General features: G+C 40.5%; 1 protein-coding gene and 1 pseudogene across 3 annotated transcripts; both read left to right on the top strand.

The window, feature by feature from the left end:
• The first annotated feature begins 2,279 nt into the window (after positions 1–2,279).
• On the top strand, positions 2,280–13,460 carry REXO2 (RNA exonuclease 2). 3 transcript variants are annotated; one of them, XM_011926794.1, is made up of 7 exons: positions 2,280–2,569; positions 3,538–3,621; positions 7,370–7,447; positions 8,054–8,165; positions 9,465–9,573; positions 11,001–11,054; positions 13,022–13,460. In XM_011926794.1, exons 1-7 carry the CDS (start codon positions 2,423–2,425, stop codon positions 13,149–13,151), a joined length of 714 nt encoding a protein of 237 aa, XP_011782184.1. In that variant the 5' UTR covers positions 2,280–2,422; the 3' UTR covers positions 13,152–13,460. The 3 variants fall into 3 exon arrangements, with proteins under 3 accessions (XP_011782184.1, XP_011782185.1, XP_011782186.1); XM_011926795.1 differs by having other exon boundaries at positions 2,299–2,569; positions 8,099–8,165; XM_011926796.1 differs by lacking the exon at positions 3,538–3,621 and having other exon boundaries at positions 2,391–2,569.
• A 1,694-nt stretch (positions 13,461–15,154) lies between these two features.
• LOC105501202 lies at positions 15,155–17,363 on the top strand (annotated as a pseudogene).
• The last annotated feature ends 934 nt before the right edge of the window (positions 17,364–18,297 follow it).

Genomic DNA, 18,297 nt, shown 5'->3' on the forward strand with positions numbered 1-18,297 from the left:
AAAAAGCCCGATTGATAAAGCTTTCTGTACTTCAGCTGACTCTACTCTGTTTTTTTTTTTTTTTTGGGGGACGGAGTCTTGCTCTATTGCCCAGGGTGGAGTGCAGTGGTGTGATCTCGGCTCACTGGAACCTCCACCTCCTGGGTTCAAGCAATTCTCCTGCCTCAGCCTCCTGAGTAGCTGGGACTATAGGTGCATGTCACCATGCCTATATTAGGCATGTATTAGAAATTTTGTATTTCTAATACAAAAATTAGAGATGGGGTTTCAGTATGTTGGCCAGCCTGATCTTGAACTCCTGACCTCATGATCCGCCCACCTCGGCCTCCCAAAGTGCTGGGATTACGGGTGTGAGTCACCGCGCCCAGACTCAACTGACTCTACTTTCAATGAATCAAGTTTAAAGCTAAGAAAAAAACTGAAGAAGAAATGCAGACCATTTTTTATAAAGTAGGCTACAAATGAGTAAAAAACTATAGCAAAACAATGAGACATCAGGCAATGCAGGTAAAATATATATGCATTGTGCACGGTAAGTCTTTATGTGTATAATCTGTGCATACCTTTTGATGACCCTTCAAAGAGTTTCTCTGGGCCTTTGCAGGTGATGGGTTGGGTACAGAAAATCAGTAGAAGGTGAAATCCAGTACCCTACACTTTCCTTAAAGCTCCAATTAGGCAACAAAGTTTCTCTCTCATAAAACCAGCTCACCAGGCAGGATGGACCACAAGCTCTGTAATGAGTAGCAATATGGCTTTCAGAAAAATACATAGAGATTACAATTCAAAGCCCAGACTGACATTTGTGACAAAGTGGCACTCTGCCACAAATTTGTTACTGAATAGCCAAGATTTAAGAGACTCACAAAATTTGACACTTCAGGGCTAAAGGTCCTGATGCTGGACACCTGGACTCCTAGGAATGCTGGACATTATAGCTATCATTGCAGGAGATTAAAGGCACCTGGATCAAAGCCAAAGAAGATGACAGAGCAGGCAGAATTGTTTCAGTTCATTTTAAGATAGTTTGCTGCATAGATTTGTTACAAGAGGACGAGATTTAACTTTGAGAACTTTTAATAATAGAACAACAAGTTGTCATCATGCAGACACCTAATAGCTGAACGGAAATGCAGGCCGCGTTTCATAAGGAATAAGGGATAACCCTTGGCCAAATTGTCAGAGGCATTTGAAGAGTGATCCTATCTTGAATAGGGGCTGGGTGAAATAATGCTGAGACCTACTGGGCTGCATTCCCAGGAGGTTAGGCATTCTAAATCCCAGGAAGAGATAGGAAGTCAGCACAAGATACAGGTCACAAAGACCTTGCTGATAAAAGAGGGTGCTGTAAAGAAGCTGGCCAAAACCCACCAAAACCAAGATGACAAAACGACCTCTAGGCACCCTCACTACTCATTATACACGAATTATAATACATTAGCATGCTAAACGACACTCCTACCAGCGCCATGACAGTTTACAGATGCCATGGCAACCTTAGGAAGTTACCCTATCTGATCTAAAAGCGGAGGAACCCTCAGTTCCCGGAATTGTCCACCCCTTTCCCGGAGAACTTATGAATAATCCACCCCTTGTTTAGTATATAATCAAGAAATAACTGTAAGTATACTCAGTCGCCTATGCCCCTGTTCTGCCTACGGAGTAGGCATTCTTTATTTCTTTACTTTTAATAAACTTGCTTTCACTTTATGGACTCGCCCTGAACTCTTTCTTGCAGGAGGTCCAAGAACCCACTGTTTGGGTCTGGAGCAGGACCCTTTTCCCATAACAAAATGAAGGAAGGTAACTAACTTTGACTGAACACCTAATACGTGCTAAATGATTTCTCAGACAAGATCTCATTAAAATATTTCTAAATGATTTGATGATAATGTTAATGGCCTTCTGGCCCCCAAAAGCACACTGCCTCTTGGTCCTAAATAAATGAGGAAAATATCCAGTTTGTGGAATAGAGGGGCAGGTAAGTTAAAAAAAAAAAAAAAAAAGAAAAGCAAAAAAGGAAAGAGATAACATGAAAAAAATACCATACATAGATAATCAGATCTTTTCCAGCCAACCAAAGTAAGAGTTCTTTTTTAACTGCGCGGTTACAACTAACCAAAACTCAGGAAATAACTCCTGGAAGCAAACAAACTTTGCAGTGCAAAACAAGCGCGTCCAGTAACACCCGAAAAACACGTGGCGGGGGTGGGGCATCCGGTCGCAACCGCAGGTGAGACTCTAAGTCCCATCATTCCCTTCGGCAGCCAAACCGGGCTGTTGAGGGCGAGCCGGCGCACTGCACGCTGGGACGTGTGGTTTCAGCTCGTGCGCCTCCCCACGGGTTTGCGACGTTTAGCGACTATTGCGCCTGCGCCAGCGCCGGCTGCGAGACTGGGGCCGTGGCTGCTGGTGCTGGGTGATGCTAGGCGGCTCACTGGGCTCCAGGCTGTTGCGGGGTGTAGGTGGGAGTCGCGGACGGTTCGGGACGCGAGGTGTACGCGAAGGTGGCGCAGCCATGGCGGCAGGGGAGAGCATGGCTCAGCGGATGGTCTGGGTGGACCTGGAGGTGAGTGAGGTCGGCGGGGGGCTTGGGGAAGGCGAGTGAGGTTTCGCGCGTGGGACCGAGGACCCGAGCCTGTCCTGGGAGAGCGGCGGGGGTCTGGGTCTCAGGTGTGGCAGGTTAGCGCGGCCGGCCAGGGGCGGCGCAGGGCAAGTCCGGAGGCAGGAGTCCTGCGGGTGTCGGGTGCAGTCCTGGGCTGTAGGGCTTCTTTCCACAAGGGAGGAGTCCTTCGTGTGGCTTCCTCTCCTGCCCACCCCTCCGCCCAGATGTGGACTTTTCCTAACGCTCTGGCGTCTCTGGGCTTGGGTCACTGGAGTGGGGGCGGGGGCAGCGGCTCTTCTTAGCCTCCCCCAACTAAATCCTTAAAGGACCCTAGGTTATTACAGTCAGACGGGACTCCGGAGATGACTCAGCCCTACCCCTCATTCCATAAGTGAGAACATTGAGGCCCACAGAAAGGATTCAACTCATTCAAGGTCGTGCTGTTAGTGAGAGTCTGAGTTGGGACCAGAACCCAATTCCTATCCCTTCAGGCTTTCCATGCCTGAAACAAGGGCTCCTCCCTCCGTTTAGCCTCAGTTTATATGAAGTGAGGATAATAACAGTAGTTTTTCCATTAGATTGTGAAGATCAAGTGGTGTAATTAATGTGAAAACTTTGTAAACTCTGCAGAGACGTGGTGGTGTTAGTTATCTAACTCTTCCAAAATTGAGTGATGTCAGCACTCAGTTTTACTTACTTTGCATCTGTCCCGGAGTAGAATCTCCGTGCTTGACAAATAGCAGGCCCTTGGTAAATGTTTGTTGAATAAACGAGGATTCGTGTTTAGTACCTTCAGTAGTTGGCCAAGGAGCATTCTTCTCTTCTGTTTCGGCTATGGGTTACAAGCTATGTTTGAGGGAATTTCTGTTAAACAAACTTGGGTAAAAGAGGCCAGAATGATGGCTTTGTTTGTGTTATATATTTAATTGCAGATGACAGGATTGGACATTGAGAAGGACCAGATTATTGAGATGGCCTGTCTGATAACTGACTCTGATCTCAACATTTTGGCTGAAGTAAGTGATACCATGTAACACAGTCATACTTTTAAAGGGCACTGGAGCTATACCCATCATTTTTTCCAGCTTCTTTATTTAAAAAATAAGAAACTTGAGGTTCGTATGAATTAAGGTAATGTGCTAGGTCATGGTAGAGGTGGTACTAGAACCAAAGTAATCCATCTCACAGCCTAGTGAAAAATTAATTAAAAATTAAATTTAAAAATTAAGCATTATTTTTTAATTAACCATGCCAGAAATTTACAGAAACATAAATTCTGTCATTTACTGAGAGCTTACTGTATGCCAGGTACAGTTTCTAAGTGCTTTATATGTCTTTGTTCTTAGTCCTCACAGCAACTGTAAGTTAGGTATTGTTGTAATGCTCATTTGATAGATGAGGACACTTGAGCATAGAGATGTTGGGTAATTTGTCTGAGGCCCCAGTGGCTATTTATTAGGGGAGCCAATAGTTTAACTCAGGCCGTCTCAGTAAGGTGCTCCTAGCAAGTAGGACAGCCAACTGTCCTCCCATCAGATTTGGTGACTCATGCCAGTGTTTGCGTCTTTATATCATAACCTTGACTTTAACTTGACTCCATATTTACAATTCTGCCTTTTCAACTAGATCATGTGATATTCTAGATCTATATTAAGATTTTAGAATTTCTGTTAATGCACACCCATAAAGTATTCTCTTGTTGACAGACTGGGCATGATTAAGGTTTTTGCATGCTACATTCGACTGAAACATTTAGCAAAACAAATAAAACACACCTGCTGCATTTCACCCACTCATGAAACATTTAACAAGGATGTGATACCATCTGGTAGGGGGTGAAATCCCTGACCCTGAATAATTCTGTTTTAGACTGTCAGCAGTATTCAGAGCCAGAAACTCCAGAATAGGAACAAAATAGGGATGTTTGTGGAAAAGAGAGTCTTGTTAAAATAAGTTCCTAGAGGGTAGCATTGATACATTACTGGCACTGAATAAATTTCGTAAATCTGCAGTTAACACTTTCGTTTGTTTTGCTGTGTAGTTAAAAGAGGTGAGGACATATTTCTAGATGAATGACTGCGTTTGTGGAGTACCAGGCCTATCCTCCCCACATATCAGCTGTAGGAGAATCATGAGACTTTGTATTTCTCATCATAACAACTTTTTTTAACTTTGTATAAATAAAGCCCTGAGTTTTAGATTTGGTTGTTTTTTCCTGTTACTTGGGATTTACTGGAGATGAATAGTGAAGAGAAGTGTCTTTATATTACCATCCTAACTTACCCTTGGCTGAAGAAGAGTGTTTCCTTTAGACTGTTGATATTATGTGAAATACTGACAGTTTAATGGACCGGTAGGTTGATATGTACCCTGGAGGAAATTTGGGTATGTATTCACACAGCTGCAGATGAATGCAGCATTTGTAAATGGACTAAGTCAGATGAGGATAAAGATGTTTAAAAAAAAAAAAAGCTTAGGGGCTATCAGTTCTGCAGTATGTTTTATTCTTTTATAAGGGTCTGAGAAAAATGTTTTATGTTGGTAGAAGAGCAGGCATCCTACTCTGAAAATTTTTCTGTAGGTGTGGTCCCTTGGTTTGCTAAATTGGGATCTAGAATAGGTATCTAGCATTAGATCTGTAGTAGTTTGATTTATCCATCATTGTTAGTATTTTTTTTAATAGTATGAGTATTGTTTTTTTCGTGACTGTCATAAAACGTACGTTATCCAAGCAAAATTTTTTGTTTCTCCACAGAGATTGCCAACACCAGTTTTCTTGTTTGGCTAAACCTCCTTTTTAGTAGTAGGATGTCAGGCGTATTTTAATTAAATTCTAGCCATTTCTTTCAGTGATTGCAAACTGCTTTTACCACCTTAGTAGTAATAATACCTTGGATTTATAGAATACTTTTCTACCAGAGAGTTCAAAGAGCTCATATCTATAATTTCTTTTATCCTGTTAACATTTCTACGAGGGAAGGGATGCAGTTTATTATTATCACTATCTTACAGAGGGAGAAGCTAAGGTGACTTGCTTTAATGCCGCAGCTGCTGTTAACTGCCAGGACTTATCTGAGAGACTCACACTTGGATGTTCTATGAGATGGAGCTCAGAATTTGAGGACCACTTTGTGTGTGTGTGTGTTTCAGATATCAACAATTGCCTCTTTAAATTTTTTAAAATATAAAAATACTGTTAAACAGTGTAACTATCCAAAGTGTATATATAGTAAACTATTGGATTTTTGTCCTGTTCTCTTGCCCCATCTTACTCCAAGTTTATGTATTGTCTTGATATTTTGTATGCTTATATAAATGCGTGTTTTTTTTAAGCAAGTGTCAATGAAATCATATGTATGCATATATGGTTCTGCAATTGCTTTTTTCACCTGCAATATAGATACTTTTTTTTTTTTTTTTGAGATGGAGTCTCGCTCTGTCACCCAGGCTGGAGTGCAGTGACGCGAACTCGGCTCACTGCAAGCTCTGCCTCCCGGGCTCACGCCGTTCTCCTGCCTCAGCCTCCCCAGTAGCTGGGACTACAGGCACCCGCCACCACACCTGGCTAATTTTTTATATTTTTAGTAGAGTCGGGGTTTCACTGTGGTAGCCACGATGGTCTCGATCTCCTGACCTTGTGATTCGCCCGCCTTGGCCTCCCATAGTGCTGGGATTACAGGTGTGAGCCACTGCGCCAGGCCTTTTTTTTTTTCTTTTTTTTTGAAGAGATAGTGTCACCCAGGCTGGAGTGCAGTGGCATGATCATAGCTCACTGTATGTAACCTTGAACTCCTGAGTTCAAGTGATCTTCCTGCCTCAGCTTCCTGAGAAGCTAGGACCGTAGGGGTGTGCCGCCATGCCCAGCTAATTTTGTTTGTTTGTTTTTTTAATTTTTTGGAAATGAGGTCTTGGTATGTTGCCTGGACTGGTCTTGAACTACTGGCCTCAAGTGATCCTCCCACCTCAGCTTCCCAGAGTGCTGGGATTATTACCATGCCTGGCCTAGACACTTTTCAAAATGAACTCATAATCAAGGGTTGACAGACTTTTCTGGAAAGGGCAGGATATTATATCGTTTAGGCTTTGAGTACAGTCATATGTTCTCATCATATATATATATATATTTTTTTTTAACAATCTTTTACAAATGTAAAAATCATTCTTAGCTTTTTAGCTATTAAAAAATAGCTGAGGCTGGGCGTGTTGGCTCACGCCTTTAATCCCAGCACTTTGGGAGGCCGAGGCAGGCAGATCACGAGGTCAGGAGATCGAGACCATCCTGGCTAACACGGTGAAACCCTGTCTCTACTAAAAATACAATAAATTAGCTGGGCGTAGTGGTGGGCGCCTGTAGTCCCAGCTACTCGGGAGGCTGAGGCAGGAGAATGGCGTAAACCCGGGAGGCAGAGCTTGCAGTGAGCTGAGATCGCACCACTGCACTCCAGCCTGGGCGACAGAGCGAGACTCCGTCTCAAAAAAAAAAAAAAAAAAAAAAAAATAGCTGAAGCATGGGGACATAGTTTGCTGACCCTTGATAGATATCTGTGTCATCTATTTGTAGGCGTTTTGAGTTTTCAGTTGTGTATGTGTGTTCTATTTTGCCTTAACAAACAGTGCTGGAATGAAGGAGGAACACTTTTAAAGTATCCTTCTCTCTTCATTTCTCTGATATGTATATTTACCTTAAAACAGCTTAAACATTCCCTCTGAAAGTAAGGTTATTCCTGTTGGTTCTTGGTGACTGATGGCGTTTCCCATCCACAGGGTCCTAACCTGATTATAAAACAACCAGATGAGTTGCTGGACAGCATGTCAGATTGGTGTAAGGAGCATCATGGGAAGGTAACATTACCAAATAACAGGATTGCTGCTTTGGGGATCAGTAACAAGCTTTTTGCTCCCACACCTGAATCCGATACCATTGTTGGATGGTATTTTAAAAAGGCTTAGAGAAGATTGCTTGGCAAGCCTGGGAAACTGCTTGCTTGTTTACTTTTCATCTTCGGGACCTCTCGAGATCATCTTCTCCTGAATGTCCTCTTTTTTTTCTCTCCTACATTCAGTCTGTCGCGAACGCATTGCGGATTGTCAAGTATTACTCGAGTCAGTCTTTTGGATAAGGTTAGACATCAGCTTTCAGAGAAGGGGGATTGCTGCTCTCCTGTTCATAGTTGTTTCTTCCCAGAGGTTAATATCCTTGGACTTTGAACACCATCTTTTTTGACTGTGGAAATGCTATTAACAGTCAGGATCATAACTAAGTTGGCTTGGATTCTTTAAGAAAAAAAATGGTGCAAAGATGGCAGTTGCAATTTGAATTTGAGCTCTGAAAATGGTCTATTTGTAGTTATATTTGCCCATTTTAAAAGTGAAGTTTCATTTCTGGATGCCTTCGAAAACTGACTTCACATGTGTTTTTGGTGGGGGGCTGGGGATTCTCTCTTGCAGTCTGGCCTTACCAAGGCAGTGAAGGAGAGTACAATTACATTGCAGCAGGCAGAGTATGAATTTCTGTCCTTTGTACGACAGCAGACTCCTCCAGGGCTCTGTCCACTTGCAGGTAAAATCCAATCCTATGTATATCTTATAGTCTTCCATATGTAGTGGTTCAAGAGACTGCAGTTCCAGAAAGACCAGCCGAGCCCATCCATGTCTTCTATTTACGCTGCTTTGGGTTACACATCTTACTTTTCTGTTCAAGTTTCTTTGTGTAGTTTATAGTACGAGTATTGGGAAAATGCCCTGAAACCTGACATGAAATCTTAATAAAAATTTCCCCCATGTTTTTATGATGGAAAAATTTCACATGCACAGAGGAGTAGATTTTGTAATTGTTAACCTTGTGCCTTGTTTGTTTTACCTATGTTTTGTTTGACATTTTAAAGGAAATTGCAAGCATCAGGACACTTCATTCCTAAATACATCATCAAACATCTCCCAAGAGTAAAGACATTTTCTTATGTAATACAGTGTCATTGAATTGAAGATAATTAAACATTATTCAGTATCATATATCTGCTCCACATTAGACGTTCCCCAGAATACTGGTTTTTGAACCAGGATTCAGTCAAGGCTCATGCATTTCGTTTAGTTGTATTTCTTTAGTCTCTTAATGTAAAACTTTCCACCTATTATTTTTTCCCCTATGACACTGACTTTCTAAAGAGACTAGGCCTCTTCTCCCAGTATTTTTAAAGGGGTGACATTGCCAGGGGGAAGTTAATGTTTCTCTGAAGGTATATGTGCCTTTGTATATGTAAGTTGATGTGGTAACTAATACTGTTCTTAAACATTTATAAAAATAAGTTTTGACATTAAGTACTAGAGCATATATTGTGTAAATGTTTCCCCCAGCCAATGTGGCTGGTATGTGTTTTAAAGGTCTCAATTAAAATTTAGTGTTTTTAGTTACTTTTTGGAAACATGAATATTTGTGTGATTTATTTAAAAACTTGGATTGTAAATAAAGGTTTATCTACCTATGTGATTCAGTTAAATTGTTAGGGTTAGTGGTGTGAATTTTGTGACACTGGGAGAAAGTTTGCGTATCTGGTATGACCTTAAAAAGTAACAAATAGATTTGTGCATTACATCAAGCATGTGGAATGATAGATTCGTCCTTCTGTTCATGAGAGGTCATTTACAAATTTATAATGAGCTAAACTGACTAAGTACTTGCAAATCTGTACTTGTAAGGTAATCACATTTACCCAAACCTGATTTAGAAATATAGAGGTGCTTTTAGGAATTGTTTGAATTTTAAAAAATCATCTCCATTTCAAATACGTTTTATGAATTTTGATATCCTGTTGTATACTACTAGAAATATAGAGATGCAGTATGCTTCGTGTCTTTCTAGGAAATTCAGTTCATGAAGATAAGAAGTTTCTTGACAAATACATGCCCCAGTTCATGAAACATCTTCATTATAGAATAATTGATGTGAGCACTGTTAAAGAACTGTGCAGGTAAGGGCTATATTTAGGATGCATTAAATTACCTCATTTAGCATGTTTTAATTGAGAACTTGTGAAAAGTAATTGGATAGAGCTATAGAACTAAGGCTGCCAAGTGGGTTCATGTCTTCCTCATCCCATTCTTGCTTGTGTAGGACCTTAACTTACCCTGGACTGGTGAGATTTGGGAGAAACAATATCAGACATGTTCCCAGTAAATAAGCCAATGCCTGGCACAAAATAAGTGCTCAATAAATTTTCTGGATTAATTAATATTATATGGAAGTCTTCTGACTGGGAACATGTAGATGAAAAGCTCTTAAGTACTTTAGAAAGTAGTGGATTGACATATGTGTAAAAAACACACCCTAAAAATATGCTCTCTCATGACTCCTGTATTGAAAATGTGCATATGGACTACTGAGGTCACAAGGGAAGCAGCATCTAACTGTGCTGGAGCAGGAGGAGTGGGGAGTCAGAGAAACCTTTACGTAGGAAAGAAACCGCTTTGAAACTGAGATTTGAAGAAGAGTGGAAGTCTTCCAGGCATTTTATTGAGGAGAGAGCATTCAAAGAGAGCAGACAGAAGTGTAAGAATGTGAGGGAGCAGGAAGCTAAGGCAAAATGTATTAAATGAATCACAAACCATTAATGCTGGAGTGCAAAGCATGAGGTTGGAGAAGGTGGGAGGTGGGTCTGGAGCCTCAAGGGCTTGCATGCCATGCCAGTGAAGTTCACTATGATCTTGCAAGGAATGGGGTTCCTTTGAGAAAGTGTAGGTAGAAGAGTGAGTGATACGATCGTTCTGATTCGAAGGTGGCAAGAAAAGTGGTAGAGAGATAGAAAGGAGCCTTTTCCGCCATCTTGGAGAGAAGAATGAACTGGAGAAAGGGCAGAGCATGGAAACGAGGGGCTTGTATGATAAAAATGTGAGAGGGTCAATTGACAGACACTCAGTGTTCAAATGAGGTGGTGTGAAAAGGAAGAGGTATAATGTGATTCTGATGTTTCTAGTTTGAGCAGCTTTGGTGGATGATGGCAGTGTTCAAATAAAAAGAAGAAGAGAAGAGGAAGAGTATGGTGGATGGGGCAGGGGAGGTGCTGAGGATGATGGGTATGGTTTGATATATGTTCATTAGAAGTGTCTGGTAGATTTTTAGATGCAGGTATCTAGTGGGCAGTTGCATATCCATGACAGAAACTAGGGAAGGCTGGGCTGGATTTCCAGATTTAGCAATCTTACACACTGATGAGCTTGCTCATAGAAAGTGTATAGAAGAAAGAGAGGAGAGGGTGGAAGATAGAGGCCCTGGCAAAGAAGCAACTTGAGAATCATGACTCAAATGCCATTTTCAATGGTAATGGATTACTTGAAGGAGGTAATTGTTCAGTGTATTTGAGACAGCTTCCTTTGAGAGTTCCATTTCTGCTGTGTATAGACGCTGGTATCCAGAAGAATATGAATTTGCACCAAAGAAGGCTGCTTCTCATAGGTAAGTTTAACTTCTATGAAGCACTTTCCAGTCTGACACACACTTAACTCCCAAATTCCTGACTGCTTGAAATAATGTCCCTTAACTCTTTTTTCTTGGGGAAAAGATAAAGTTCGACTAGCATAAACATAACATTCTCTTGCTGTTAGGAATTCTGGTCAGGATTCCAGTGTTCTGTTCTGAGAGGGTTATATAGCCTTTTTTGCTGTTTTAAAACTCTTAGATAGCTTGGTTTATAGGCATGATGAAACGATCTGTAATCTTTCTAGTAATGAACCGTGTTAACTTTCTTCCCACAGAGGACATGGACTGGCAGCCTTTTGAAATCAAAACACTTTATGTGCAATTGTATAATATAGTTGCCTACTTTGACACTTGTTATAGTTTTTCTGATTGTTTCTCTTATGCCTGTAGCCTTAGGTACAAGTCGACAAGGAGTTTAAAGATCCTATATATTCATGTGTCCTGTACTGGTCTTTTCTTTTTGATTTTGTGATCTTTCAGGAGAAACATGAAACCTGATGGAAGGTTTAGCAGCTGGCTTCTAAGGGTAGCATTTGTTAAACCATTCACTGAGCCTCTATGATGTACCTTGCACAGTTCTAGGCAAACAGAGAAAGACCAATCCCTAAAAAGTCGGGCATTCTCATGTTATTTTATTGAGTGTATGTAGACTGTAGCACAGTCATACAGCTCTAGAATACCTCATCTGAAACGACTGGGGTGTGTCTTGGATTTCAGAATTTTTCAGATTTTAGAAAGGTAACACTATGTCTCTATTGCTTATTATCTTGTAGCATCCCTAGCAAGGTTTGAGAAGCAGCCCATAATAAAACACATAGATATTTCTGTAGTGAAACATGTGTATATTCACATCAAATGACATAACTAATGATGACTGTCAATAGCCTCACATTAAGATTGCTTAGGTTTTGCTACATAATAGGTTATGAAAGTACTGTGGGTTTTCAGGTATGTTTTGGATTTCAGTTTTGTGGATAAGAGATTGTGTACCATTATTTAGCCAGAGGCTATAATTTTGGCAGCTTCAGCTCTGACATATATCCAAGACCTGGGAAGAAAGCAGATGGTTGCCTTAGCCACACAAATAACTGTCATAAAACTCTTGCACTAAAATTTGTGCCGGGTATTCTCTAGAAGGGGCCCTTGGCCCATCATTCAGAGCTTATTGATTTACTTGCACACTGTTCTAATAATCTTGGTTACCTGATTTCTCAGACTGCAACAGATGGGAAACAACATATTGGAAGAAAAGAAAGGCTCTTAGATGGAGGCAGGCTGCCACTGATTATAGCACAAATCACCATGAGAGAGGAGGTAGATCCTCTGGTATGGTTAGGTACTGTTTGATAATTGATGTTTATTATGATGACTGAGTGACGACTTCTGTTCAAGTATGTCAGTCTGTTTTGTTCAGGGGCCTCATTAAGTATTGCACAGTGTTTCTCAAACTGTGTTCCATGAGCTGTTCATAAGTATTCTGCAAATGTGGTCGATTAAGTTTTAGAAATACTAAGATTTATTAATTTTAGAAAATTAATAAATATATTAGAAATATAGGACAGCTTCCTTTTGGGAGTTCATAATACACATTAGTATATGAAATGCTTTCCAACTTTTTACTTCAGTAAAAAGTTTAATCTAGTTTTTCCTAAACTTATTTGACCCTGGAATTATTTTTTCTCCCGGCGGAACATGTCACCATCTTATGGAACAATTTGGGAAAGTTTAATCTTTTATATTTTACCAATTTTTTTGTCAAAAGTTTATACAAAACATTTAAAGAAAATTGCTTTTCTGAAATGTTCTACTTTTGATGATGCTAGATAGTGACATGTATAGTAGCACCCATTGTTCTTAAGTCATTTTGTAACAGTCGTACTTTTAAAATGATTTTCATGTCCTGGTTTTGGACAGTTGATTCAGTGTGGTGTGTTTGCTTACAGGGCACTTGACGACATTAGCGAAAGCATCAAAGAACTTCAGTTTTACCGAAATAACATCTTCAAGAAAAAAATAGATGAAAAGAAGAGGAAAATTATAGAAAATGGGGAAAATGAGAAGACCGTGAGTTGATGCCAGTTATCACGCTGCCACTACATAGTTATCTGGAGGCAACTTCTGGTGGTTTTTTTTTTCTCACGCTGATGGCTTGGCAGAGCACCTTCGGTTAACTTGCATCTCCAGATTGATTACTCAAGCAGACAGCACACGAAATACTATTTTTCTCCTAATATGCTGTTTCCATTATGACACAGCAGCTCCTTTGTAAGTACCAGGTCATGTCCATCCCTTGGTACATATATGCATTTGCTTTTAAATCATTTCTTTTGTTTAAATAAATAAATAAATAAGTAAATAAAGCTAGTTCTATTGAAATGCAAACCTTTTTGTACCATGTATTCTTTAGTAGTTTAATCAGTGGGAGAAGATGGCTTTTTCTTTTTGAAGTGATATGGCTAATGTTTAAACTCTTGTAATGCAATTAGGAATGGGTTAATAAGTTCAGGTCAAACAGGAAGTGAACATGTTTTGCTTTAGAATAACCGTGGATAAGTTTAAAGAAGCAGATTTGGGCTCATTGTTAGAGTTATTGAATTAACAGCACTGGACTAGGCTACTCTGCTACATTCAGGGAATTCAATTCAGACGGATTCTATAACTAAGGTTTATTGCGAGTAATAATTAGGGCTTATTTATATGCACAGCAGTGACTGCTTGGTTTACAGAATATAAATAGCTTGCTGCTCTAGTTCTAATGGTCAGTAAGTAGCTGAGAAGGGATTTCAGTTGGAACATACTAACTCCTAAGTTTACATATTCTAGACCACAGTACTAAAGGTGATTTCCTAGCCAGAGTGTGCAATAGAATCATCTGTAGAACACATCTCATTGCTTTGTGCACCTCATTCTGACAAATGCCCCTTGAAGACAAATCAAAATTGGGAAAGGCCCACAGGTTTCTTTCCTTTCCTTGAGAACCAGTAGGTGAGAAGACTTCTGTGGTGATGTCAAATTACATGTCTATTCTATTACAGATACAAACATAGTAGCGCGATCCTGATGTGTGATAGTTACAGAGAGATCACTAGCTAGTAGATCAGAATAACCCCATAATATTTTCATCTGAGTAACGTTTTAACATGTACTAAGTTGTGTTACCTATACTACAGCTGTATCAGTGGAGAGAGGGATTGTAGTGTAACTGTTTCCAAACGAGTGAATTAAGACTGAAATTCATGAGTCTACTAAGAATGAATTTATGAAAACATAAGTCTGCTGATCTTTCTGACCACTTCTTTCTGGAATGGCATGGGTTTTAGCTCATGCAGTAACTTCAGTGTCTTGGAAGGCAGGATTGGGTAAGACAGTTGACCCTTGGACAACACAGGTTTGAACTGCAGAGGTCTACTTACATGTGGATTTTCTTCTGCTTCTGCCACTCCTGGGACACAAGACCAACCCCTCCCCTTTCTCCTTCTCAGCCCACGAATGTAAAGATGATGAGGATGAAAACCTTTATGATGATCCACTTCCACTTAATGAATAGTCAATTTGTTTTCTCTTCCTTGAGATTTGCTTAACATTTTCTTTTCTGAGAGCTTACTTTATTGTAAGAATATAATATATATATTGTTCCTGATGTTTGCGTAAAAAATGTAATATCTATTACATATAACATACAAAATCTATGTTACTTGACTGTTTATATTATCAGTAAGGCTTCCGGTCAGTAGTAGGCTATTAATAGTTAAGTTTTGTGGGAGTCAAAAATTATACACAGGTTTTTGACTGCACGAGGGTTTGGCACCCCTAACCCCCATGTTGTTCAAGGGTCAACTGTAGTTAGGAACAGGGCTCTTGAGTCAAACTCTTAATTCCAGTTCAGGCTCCTGACATACTGAGTGACTTTGGCAAGTTGCTTTTCTAAGTTTCAGTTTCCGTATCTGTAAAATGAGGTTAATAACGTTACTTAATGAATTGTTAGGATTAATTTGAATGCTATTCATACGGTTCTGAGTTCAGCACAGTGAGCATCCTGTAATGATAGCTAATGAATATTGATAATAAAGGGTGCTATGATTAGTTATAAGGCTGGAGGCATTATCTTAAATCAGCGTTCACTTAATGCCTATGACTGCCTATATCGTGCTGAGGACTGTTGTAAACGTCACCAATAGTGTGACCTTGACTTCGTTTAGTGTTTCCAACTAAAATTTGGCAAAAGGGTCTTTGCCCTAACTTGGCTTTCAGGAATGTTAAATTTGAATGCAATGATAGATAAGAAAACACTGGGCTTAAGAAAGGTTCATAGGAACCAGATACTGCTATTAATGCTTCAAGGTTTCTTCCACACAACTGGCTGGTTTATTCACCAGTTTAACTGTTCAAGGCAGTTTAAAAATTTTCAACTCCTGGTGTTCATTTTAAATCTTACATGAACAGGCACCTTACTGCTTCAATGCCGTCTGCTGTATCTTAATTGTGTAGCTAATTCTATTGTCCTTTAATGGAGCTTATGTTGAATTTTAATAAAATAAATAGCAGCCTGTGAGTTAAACAAAACCAGTCTAGTGCAGGTATATATGAAGACATGCTGATTCAGTGATTAGTTCATTATTTTTAAGTTAAGTTTAAATTTGTAGTGCTGTAGTGCTGGTATTTAGGATTTCACAGGGGATTCCTGAAGCTATGAAGTAATTTCTGTGAAATGAACTGCAGTGCGAATTGGTTTAAATATAACTACAGCTTGAAAAGTGATAAGTGTGTTTGCTTAGTAGAGCTTGCCATTCTAGTGCTCTTGGGGGGGCCTCTCATTTGGTCGTTCGTTCTGTGCGGTAATTGTCCTGCAAGCTATGTTCTTAGGATCGTCCAGGTGTATTTCCCCTCTATTAAACTCAAGGTGAATGAATCGGTACAGATGCATTTTGACTTCCAATGGGGTTACATCCCAACAAACCCATTGTAAGTTGAAATTATTAAGTAAAAAATGCATTTAATACATTTAGCCTACCAAGCATGTTAGCCTAGCCTACCTTAAATGTGCTCAGATCACTTACATTAGCCTATAGTTGGGCAAAATCATCTAACAGAAAACCTATTTTATATTAAAGTGTTGAGTATATCATGTAACTTAATACTGTAGAGAAGGTGAAAAGCAGAATGGTTGTGTGGGTAGTCGAAGTACGATTAAAATAATATGAGCAGACTCTAGTGCTCTTGCCAAGACACTGAACAGCAGTACTGCCTCCTGCACCCAGAGTGTTTGGTATTACCTGACCTAGAACATCTGGAGCCCATAGATCCTAAAGAGCTTTTTGAGGAATGCAGGGCTGTCCTGGATACTTAACCTCCTTGGTTCCAGAGAGATTTTGTGGATCTGGGGACAGACTGCTCCAGTAACTGCCTACCTATTAGGGTCATGCAATGGAACAACTTCATCTAAACTCTTGGAGAAACAACGACAACTTTGTACAATGCCCTGTTGGAAGCACTCAAGTGAAAAGAAAGGAAGCATCTCATGCTAGAAGAAATCCTATTCTACCAGCCTGATATATTGTGCCTCCAAGAGGTAAAACGGTATTTTGACACCTTCCAACCACTCCTCAGGAGACTGGGCTATCAAGGCACATTTTTTTTTTCCTCAAGCCCTGGTCATCTTGTCTAGGCATAGAACAAAAACAAAACAACAGACCAGACAGCTGTGCCTAATTTTTCCTCCAAAACCAAATCAAGCTAGTGAACACTGCCAATGTTAGGCTGATGGCCATGACATTGAAAACCAATCAGGTGGCCATTGCACAGTTCCTAGAGTGCAAGGAGTCAGACCAACTGCATCGGTGTCACCTATGTAAAACCATGCATTGTCTGGGAGTGATTTTGATCAGCTCAAGGCTGTGACCTTCTTCAGAACTTGCCAAACGTCACTCAAGGGCCAAGATTCCCCTTGTTGTTTGAGGGGACTTCAATGCAGAACCAACACAAGAGGCCTAGAAACACTTTGCTTCCTCCACCCTCAACCTGAACAGTGCCTACAAGCCCCTGAGTGCTGGTGGGCAGTCAGAACCCCCAGATACTACCTGGAAGATCTGGACCCCAGGGGAGGGCAGGCACACCCTGGATTACATCTGGTATTCTAAACATGCTCGAAATGTAAGGTCAGCTCTTGATCTGGCCATCGAAGAACAGATTGGACCCAACTGGCTACTATCCTTCAATTATCCTTCAGATCACCGGTCTCTGGTGTGTGACTTCAGCTTTAATGAGGAATCTGATGGACTTCTATAAATACTTGTTTTTGTCTTTTTAATCACGAGAGTCTTAACCAGACATGTTTCAGGAAACTGAAATAGGATAAGAAGTTGCCTAAGGAAGGAGGGAAACACGGGAAGCTTCTGTCATTTCATTTTTTATATTTCCAGCATGCCCTTGGGAAAGGATCCCGTTAGTTCACAAATCTATAGCCAAAAGGTTTTTGCTTTTGCACTCCAGTTTTGGTTTGTATTGTTTTATTTTCCTTAGCATTACATTTTGATTGTTTAAGGGCATTAAATTGGCTTGTTTTAGCTGGGCACAGTGGCTTATGCCCGTAATTCCAGCACTGTGAGAGGCTGAGGCGGGAGGACTGCTTGAGGCCAGGAGTTTTAGACCAGCCTGGGCAACATAGCAAGAGCTTGTCTCTATTTCTCTTTTTTTTTTTTTTTTTGAGATGGAGTCTCGCTCTGTTGCCCAGGCTGGAGTGTAGTGGCCGGATCTCAGCTCACTGCAAGCTCCGCCTCCTGGGTTTACGCCATTCTCCTGCCTCAGCCTCCTGAGTAGCTGGGACTACAGGCGCCCGCCACCTCGCCCGGCTAGTTTTTTGTATTTTTTAGTAGAGACGGGGTTTCACCCGGTTAGCCAGGATGGTCTCGATCTCCTGACCTTGTGATCCGCCCATCTCGGCCTCCCAAAGTGCTGGGATTACAGGCTTGAGCCACCGCGCCCAGCCACTTGTCTCTATTTCTTAAATACGTAACTAAATAATTAAGGAAAAAATGGCTAATTTTGAAGCTTTTTCAGTTTGAGGATGCTATAGAAACTCAGAATTGCTTGAATCCTCCATAATTAACAATAAGTGTGTAGGAGCAATTTCTCTAGACAGCATGTTAAGGTATTTATTTGTGAGTTAAATGTCAACAAGGCCAGGTGTGATGGCTCATGCCTGTAATCGCAGCACTTTGGG

The sequence above is a fragment of the Colobus angolensis genome, unplaced genomic scaffold (genome assembly GCF_000951035.1).
Source record: "Colobus angolensis palliatus isolate OR3802 unplaced genomic scaffold, Cang.pa_1.0 Scaffold7, whole genome shotgun sequence".
In the NCBI taxonomy this organism is placed as follows: Eukaryota; Metazoa; Chordata; class Mammalia; order Primates; family Cercopithecidae; genus Colobus; species Colobus angolensis.

Bases quoted from the DNA above. Each gene is read 5' to 3' on its own strand.
- REXO2 (XM_011926794.1), top strand. From the start codon at position 2,423: ATGCTAGGCGGCTCACTGGGCTCCAGGCTGTTGCGGGGTGTAGGTGGG. The intron at 2,570-3,537 runs GTGAGTGAGGTC...ATTTAATTGCAG, and splicing joins TGGTCTGGGTGGACCTGGAG to ATGACAGGATTGGACATTGA. The intron at 9,574-11,000 runs GTAAGGGCTATA...TGCTGTGTATAG, and splicing joins ACTGTTAAAGAACTGTGCAG to ACGCTGGTATCCAGAAGAAT.